The sequence below is a fragment of the Gekko japonicus genome, unplaced genomic scaffold (assembly GCF_001447785.1).
Source record: "Gekko japonicus isolate JY-2015 unplaced genomic scaffold, Gekko_japonicus_V1.1 scaffold4269, whole genome shotgun sequence".
Lineage (NCBI taxonomy): Eukaryota > Metazoa > Chordata > Lepidosauria > Squamata > Gekkonidae > Gekko > Gekko japonicus.
Window position 1 is genome coordinate 20,820 of NW_015164329.1, and position 7,752 is coordinate 28,571.

The 7,752-nt window shown below is 49.9% G+C and overlaps 1 protein-coding gene across 1 annotated transcript in view; it reads left to right on the forward strand.

The window, feature by feature from the left end:
* The window catches only part of ANKAR (ankyrin and armadillo repeat containing), a gene marked incomplete at its 5' end in the record, with an annotated part of 56,903 nt that overhangs the window by 15,371 nt on the left and 33,780 nt on the right, over positions 1–7,752 (forward strand). Inside the window, 3 exons of the mRNA XM_015408844.1 lie at positions 101–303; positions 3,060–3,221; positions 5,301–5,407. Of these exons, the coding sequence (XP_015264330.1) occupies positions 101–303; positions 3,060–3,221; positions 5,301–5,407 (472 nt within the window). The remainder of the gene's footprint in view (positions 1–100; positions 304–3,059; positions 3,222–5,300; positions 5,408–7,752) is intronic.

Here is a 7,752-nt window from a genome sequence, read left to right on the forward strand (position 1 = left end):
CAATTTAATGAGCTGATGGCGACAGTGAAAAACCTGCATCCCTTGACCCTAAGCTCGTCCGGGGATAAGGAAGTGGAACCTCTGCCACTTTGTTTCATTGCAAACCTTATGGTAAAAGGTTTTTGGTTTTATTTTGGCCCCATCTCCAGGCTTTTCAACTGAAAGTTAAGGAGCAAGGTGCCATAACTCTCTGGGCACTGGCTGGGCAAACCTTGAAGCAACAGAAATACATGGCAGAGCAAATCGGGTACAACCTTATTATAGATATGCTTCTCTCGCCCTCGGATAAAATGCAGTGTGTCGGTAAGTCGTAATAATTCATAATTATCATATGGCAGTGTGTGCAGTATAGCCAGGAGATCCTAAGATTGTCTGGCAGCCAGAAGTTCTGGCTCTTTTAGCGTGATGCACCACTAGGTGGCGAGCTAGTCTTGTTTTTGAGGCAAGAGATGTTTCAGAGGTGGTTTGCCGTTGCCTGGCTCTGCGTCATGCCCCTGGTATTCCTTGGAGGTCTCCTATCCAGATACTAGCCAAGGCCGACCCTGCTTAACTTCTGAGATCTTATGAGGCTATCCTGGACCATCCAGGTCAGGCTGTGTCAGTAAGTCTCTGTGTGGGACTGCCCTTGAAGACTGTCCAGAAGCTGCAGTTGGTACAGAAAGCTGTGGCCAGAGTGTTGACTGGAGCGGGTCACAGGACATCTCACTCCAGTCTTGTTGTATCTACACTGGCTTCCAATTTGCTTCCTGGCCCAAGTCAAGGGGCTGTTATTGACCTTGAAAGCCCTGTATAGCCTGGGACCAACATTCCTTAAGGACTGCCCACTGCCTTATGAACCTGCCAGTTCATTCTGGTCATGCTTCGGTTATTCCCACCATCTTGTTGGGTAAAAATAAGGCACAGAGACTGGAGTTGTTAATCAAAATAAGGGCTCTGGTCACATGGGTTGGAAAATGTGGTGTGGGGGGAATGGCCATTAGCGTCGGAGCAAAGTAAAGCACGGCAGCCCAATCACATGTCCCAACGAGGTCCTGTGGTTAGGCCGTTAGGTGCCGATCACACGGCTATCCTGCAGCGCGCCAAAGAAACGGTGCAGCGCGATCACACCAGCAATCGCTAGGCGCCGCTTCCGTGGCAAATGGGAATATTGTTTTCTCGCCGAAGTTTGCGCATGTTCGTTTGTTCGCATCCTGTGGAGACTTACAAAAAACCCGAAACATCCAGTTTGTGACGGGACATGGACGGGCGCCGGATGCCATGGGATTCACGCGGAAACGCGATCAGATGCCCGCCTTTGCCCCGCGTTTTCCAGAAACTAGTACCTCGTATGTGGTAGTTTTTTACTCCGCATCTTCGGCGAGCATCCACGGGTTAGCCACGGGTGCACTACGCTTCCCAGATGTCGCGGTGGGATCGCGCCCGGAAAATCCGCCTATCATCTGTGTCTTCAGTGTGGCAACTTCTCCGTGTGAATGGAGCCAAGGTTCTTTATCTGAATCTATTAGGAAGAGGGAAAACAGGAAAGTTCTAATAAAATAACAAACTCCTAAAAACTACATATTTATACAGCAAAGTAGGCTGATACATACATAAGAACATAATAGAAGCCAATGTTGGATCAGGACAATGGCCCGTCCAGTCCAACACTCTGTCACACAGTGGCCAAAAATAACAGGTGCCACAAGTCTCTAAGAGGGAAAAGGTAAAAACCTGGGGCGAGGCTGCTGAGTTAGTAACCTCTCTTCTAGAACCTTAACAGGAAGAAGCTCAAGCTCATTGGCCAGTCCAAACACTGGTAAATTAAAAGCATCCAATCAGTTTCTCAGACACACCAATTAGCATAAAGGATTGGCTTTGAGCCAGGTTGCACTTCCAGGTCAGGTCTCTGGTAGACGCATAACAAATGTGTTAACCCTATAATGACTGAAATTTAGATCTTGCCATATCCCAACACATCTGAGGCTAGATGGGTGGCAACCCAAGAAAGGGCCTTCTTGGCCATGGCCCGAAACTTTGGAACTCCCTCCCCGAGGAGATTGGTCTGTTTCTTTCTATCAGTGTCTTCAGACAACGGGTGAAGACTTTCACCCCCCCTTTTGGCATACCCCCATTAACAGTTCCTGGCCCTGTTCCCTGGTTCTGATGTTGTTTGTTTAAGTGTTTTTATTGAATTGTTTTGTGATTCTAATGCTGTTTTTAATTGTTCTAATATGTTAAATTTTATGTGCACCACCCTGGGGACCCTGATTGGGTGGGAAAAAATGTTTTAAATAAGTAAGGCATCTCTTGTTCTGAGGGGAGGATATGATTCTGCAAAACCAACCAGCTAGCCAACATCCAACATGACACACCAGGCTCTCAAATATGTGTGTGTGGCCCCGCTGGTGGACCTCTTGATGGCCCCTGGGTTTTGGCCACTGTGTGACACAGAGTGTTGGACTGGAGGGGCCACTGGCCTGATCCAACATTGGCTTCTCTTATATTCTTATGTCTGGGGCAGTGATGCTCTGTATTCTTGGTGCTTGGGGGGCAAGATTGGGAGGGCTTCTGGAGTTCTGGCCCCGCTGGTGGACTTCCTGATAGGACCTGGGGGTTAGCCATTGGGTGAAACAAAGTTTTGGACTGGATGGGCCATTGGCCTGATCCAACATGGCTTCTCTTATGTTCTTATGTCTGAGGTAGTGATGCTCTGTATTCTTGGTGCTTGGGGGGGCAACAGTGGGAGGGTTTCTGGAGTTCTGGCTCTGCTGGTGGACTTCCTGATAGCACCTGGGTTTTGGCCATTGGGTGAAACAGAGTTTTGGGCTGGATTGGCTATTGGCCTGATCCAACATGGCTTCTCTTATGTTCTTATGTCTGGGGGAGTGATGCTCTGTATTCTTGGTGCTTGGGAGGGGCAACAGTGGGAGGGCTTCTGGAGTTCTGGCCCTGCTGGTGGACCTCCTGATGGCACCTGGGTTTTGGCCACTGTATGACAGTGTTGGACTGGATGGGCCACTGGCCTGATCCAGCATGGCTTCTCTTATGTTCTTAACGTGTTATCTTGGTTGTTTTGGAAGGAGGCGAAGCCGTCATCGCTCTTAGCAAGGACAGCCAAATGCATCAAAACCAAATATGCAAAGGAAATGGGATCGCCCCATTAGTTCGCCTGCTGAGGAGCTCGAGGATAGCCGAGGGAACCCTGCTGAGTATCATCCGAGCTTTGGGGACCATGTGTGTGGGTCAGTAGCCTCTTCTCCGTTGCCTGATGGTTAAGAAAAGAATGACGAGATTTTGGACACACGAGCACGTTGGAAACGTTGCCTTGAGTCCCACCAACCCACTGAGTGAAGTCCAAAGTCTCCCTCCAGTCTAAGAAGCCCTCCTCCCCATTAAGTGGCTCGTGTGTTTCAGAGGGTAGTTCCAGAGGGCAGCCATGTTGGTTTGCAGTAGAAAAAGTAAGTTCTTGTCCAGTAGCACCTTAGAGACAAAAAATTTTTTTGGGGGGGGGGGTATAAGCACTCTTGATGAAGGGAGCTTTGACTCTCAAAAACTCATACCCTGAAAGTCCTCTTGGGTTGCGGTCACATGCGCCAGATGAAGCAGAGGGGAAGCGAGGCCGTTTCCTCCAGAGGGATTTGACCCACAGTTGCACAATCACACAGTCCTTGGAAGCTGTGGGCACAGCCCATCACTGCGTGATCAGATGCAACTGCGGGTGAGTTGGGGTGGTTTTTTTTTTGCTGTTTGTTTCCCATGCGCATAAACGAGGAATCGATTAATCGCACCTCCGCACCAAAGAAGAAGAGAAGAAGAGATTGGATTTATACCCCGCCCTTCACTTGGAGTCTCAGAGCGGCTTACAAACTCCTTTCCCTTCCCCTCCCCACAACAGAAAACCCTGTGAGGTAGGTGGGGCTGAGAGAGCTCTGACAGAAACTGCTCTTTTTCAAGGACAGCTGTGCCAGAGCTTGTGACTGACCCAAGGTCACATCAGCAGGTGCAAGTGGAGGAGGAGTGGGGAATCAAACCCGGTTCTCCCAGATTAGGCTCCGCACACTTAACCACTACACCAAACTGGCTCACACTTAACCACTACACCAAACCGAGGGCTCCCTGTGGAGTTTGCGATGATGCACATACTGGGAAGGGGGGGGGGGACAAGGCACGGAGTTGGGATGGCCTGATCAGACCATCCCGACGCCATGAGAGCGCGCTGGAGCAATCAGACATGGGAAAGTCTGTCTGTGACCCGTCACAACCCGTTAACGACCGGATTTCCCCTGGTGTCTTTTAACTCCGCTTCTGCGGCAGAGGAGAACGGGTTGCCGACGGCTGCGGGGCGCTTCCCAGATGTTGTTGTCTGATCGTGCCCTTTAAATCTGCCCGACATTCGTGCCTATGGTGGGTCTAATTGTGCGTATGATCGCAGCCTTGGTCTCTAAGGTGCTATTGGACTTGTATCTATCCATTGGATACGGTTGCCAGACCCCCCCCCCAGTGGAGGCAGGGGTCCCCTGCTGCTAGGCATTACTGCCCTGCCACCAATCCGCTGGCTGGAGGGGGGAACTTACCCTGAAAAAGAGGGAAATCCTTCCGATGTGCAGCAATGTTTCTATGATACCGCCTATGTGACCCAGAAGTGACGTTATCACGTCGGGGTCGTTGAGAAGACGCTCTGGTATTTGGGCAAAAACTCTATGATAGAAGCCAAATTTATCATAGAGCTTTTGCCCAAATACCAGAGCATCACCCCGACGTCCTGGAAGTGATGACACCACTTCCGGGTCACGTGGCCAGTGATGTAGACACATTGCTGCATGTTGGATTGGCCCACATTGCTGCTCCAGTTAAGTCCCCCCACATGCCCTGCAGGTTGGCAGGAGGGACCTGCCAACACCCCTACAGGCTTTTAAAATCCGGACTCTTCAGCCCTGCTAACTGCTAATTCTGTTCTAGCCAGCTGCATAGAGAATTCACCCTTGGAAGATTTATGACAGGATTCACACTTTTTACCTCAACCCCTTCCTTTTTTACAAAGAAAATGAACACCTGAAAGACGTGTGACAGATTTCACACCAACCTGTAATGCTGTTTGGAGGCGCGTGACAAATTATCAATGGGGCTCTGCCCCTTTTTGCACCACTGTGGCTACGGGCCTGTTGCTGCCCCATCTAGTTTGGCCCTAAACGTTAAGAACACAGAACTGTGACAGTTGAGCAGTTTGCTTGTGCTGACATGACATTTCTCTGTTTTTCTCTTTTATGGGTCTGTGTTTGTTACACGGGACGATGCTGTGCCTCACACGATGGGCCTTCCAGGGGAAGCTATCATCAGCAATCCAGTCAGTCAAGAGAACGTAGTGGACGAAGGGGCCTTGCCAATACTGGTGAATTTACTTCAGACTCATCATTCTCTTCAGATAAAGGTGGGCGTTGCCAACTCCGTGTTTGAAAGTTCCTGGAGATTTTGGGGGGGTGAAGCCTGCGGAGGGTGGGACTTGGAGATAACTCAACCATTTATAATGCCCTAGAATCCACCTTCCAGAGCAGCCATTTCCTCCAGAGGAACTAAGCTGAATTGTCTGGAGAGCCATTGTGATTCCAGGAGGTCTCCAGGCCCCACCTGGAGGCTGGCAATCCTGTTTGGTGTAGTGGTTAAATGTGTGGACTCTAATCCGAGAGAACCGGGTTTGATTCCCCACTCCTCCACATGCAGCTCCTGGATGACCTTGGGCAAGCCACAGTTCTCTCAGAGCTGTTTTCTCATGAGCAGTCCTCGAAAGAGCTGTCCCACCTAACTCACAGGGTGTCTGTTGTGGGGAGGGGAAGGGAAAGGAGTTTGTAAGCCACTCCAAGACTCTGAATGAAGGATGGGATATAAATCCAATCTAATCTCTTTTCTCTTCTCCTTCTTGAACACTTTTAAGACGATTTTGTGGACGGTTTCCAGTACTACTTCTGTTCCAATTCATAAGATAAAAAGAATGCTTCTTGGCAAAGTGTGATAGAAGTGAGTCATTTACGAGTAGCCAACCAGATTTAAAGTAGATATGAAAAAAGGAAAAAGCTGTTAATTTACTAGAAGTGCCTGCTGGCAGTAATGGAAGCGACAGGCAATGATAATTGTATTGTGTGCCTTCCAGTTCCCAGAAGACCGAATGAGGTTTTGCAACAGACATGGGGCTGGTGCCAAATATGGCATCTCCACTTCTCGTTCTCTCCCCCAACATCGAGAGAGAATTGCCACATCGTGTGACTCCCTTAGCAGCCAATGATGCCGAACTCTAGGGGAGAAAATTCGTAGCATGATTATATTGCGGTATTTAATGGCTTTCACCAGAAGCTACAGGAAGAGGACCAGACATCGAGACGCTGTGCTTGGCGGTGGCAGCCAATGTCTGCAGTAATACCTAATCCCACACCAAAGATGTTCTATTCCAAGAATTTAGTTTTGAAGTAACGTGGCCATGGTTGATGCTGGGGCTCTTCTAGGGTTGCCGGGTCTCCTGGTGTAGTGGGAGATCTCCCACGCCCCCCCCCCATGTTGTTGCCCACCACTGCTCAGCTGGGGCCTGTCAGGATCCCCACCAATGATGGTGTTGCTTCCAGCACGATCCAGAAGTGAAGTCAGCGTGTTGCGTGACATTCTAGCATTTGCCTCAAACTCTCTGGTTAAGAAGAAGAAGAGGAGGAGGAGGAGGAGGAGATTGGATTTATACCCTGCCCTTCACTACCCAAAGGAGTCTCAGAGTGGCTTACAAACTCCTTTCCCGCCCCCTCCCCACAACAGACACCCTGTGAGGTAAAAGAAGAAGAAGAGATTGGATTTATACCCTGCCCTTCACTACCCAAAGGAGTCTCAGAGCAGCTCACAATCTCCTTTCCCTTCCCCTCCCCTGTCAGCGAGCTGCCATTTCTCTGCTGGGACATCTCACGTCCCTTCCCTTCCCCCCCCTTGTTTTGCTCTCGTATTTTTCCTCCTCTTAGGCAACTGCTGTAACCAAGGTCGCCAGCTGGTGAGAAGTGGGAGTTATGTCTTTGCACTCATGCTTGTTTAGACTTACCCGTGTGAAATGAACTTGTGTTTAGGGAAACGGGCGTTACTTTCTCATGTACCTTTGCGCCCTTTCTAATCTCCCCGTATCCAGCGGGAAGTGGGACCATTGGTCCAAACCTTGTTCAAAATTCCTTTATTATACCTGTACTGCAGACTAACGTCATTCCAATCAATTCCTGTGTGTTCGTGATCAACCATGTCTTTGAAATAAATCTTGCTTTACTTTTGAACGTGGATCTATTCTCATGCTTGGGAGATCTAACATTTTGATTGGAATCCCATTTTCCCCCTCACCTCGAATCTGACAGAAGTCATGAGCGGGGCAGAAGGGAAACCACCATCCCAGGCGGGTGATCGGGGGGACGTCCCGGTTCCCGCCTCAGCATCGAGCTCGGTCTCGATCAGCGGTGCTGTTGGGGGAGCGATCCCTCGACACGAGACCATACCGTGGCCTCCTCCGACCCCATCGCACTGGGGCAGACCGGAGGTACGGGTTGTGGATGATTGGACTATGTTTGATACCCAGGGCACGAAAGAGACGTTTTCTCATCGTGGCAGTGGGCTCCGCGAGAGCCTAGGATCGGGGCGACAGGAGAGCAGAGAGGATCGACTGACAGAGCTGGAAAGAGCTGTGCAGGACCTAATGAGGACAGTAACCGAAGTCTTCAATGCGATACCACAGATGATGGATAATCGTATTGCGGATCGTATGAC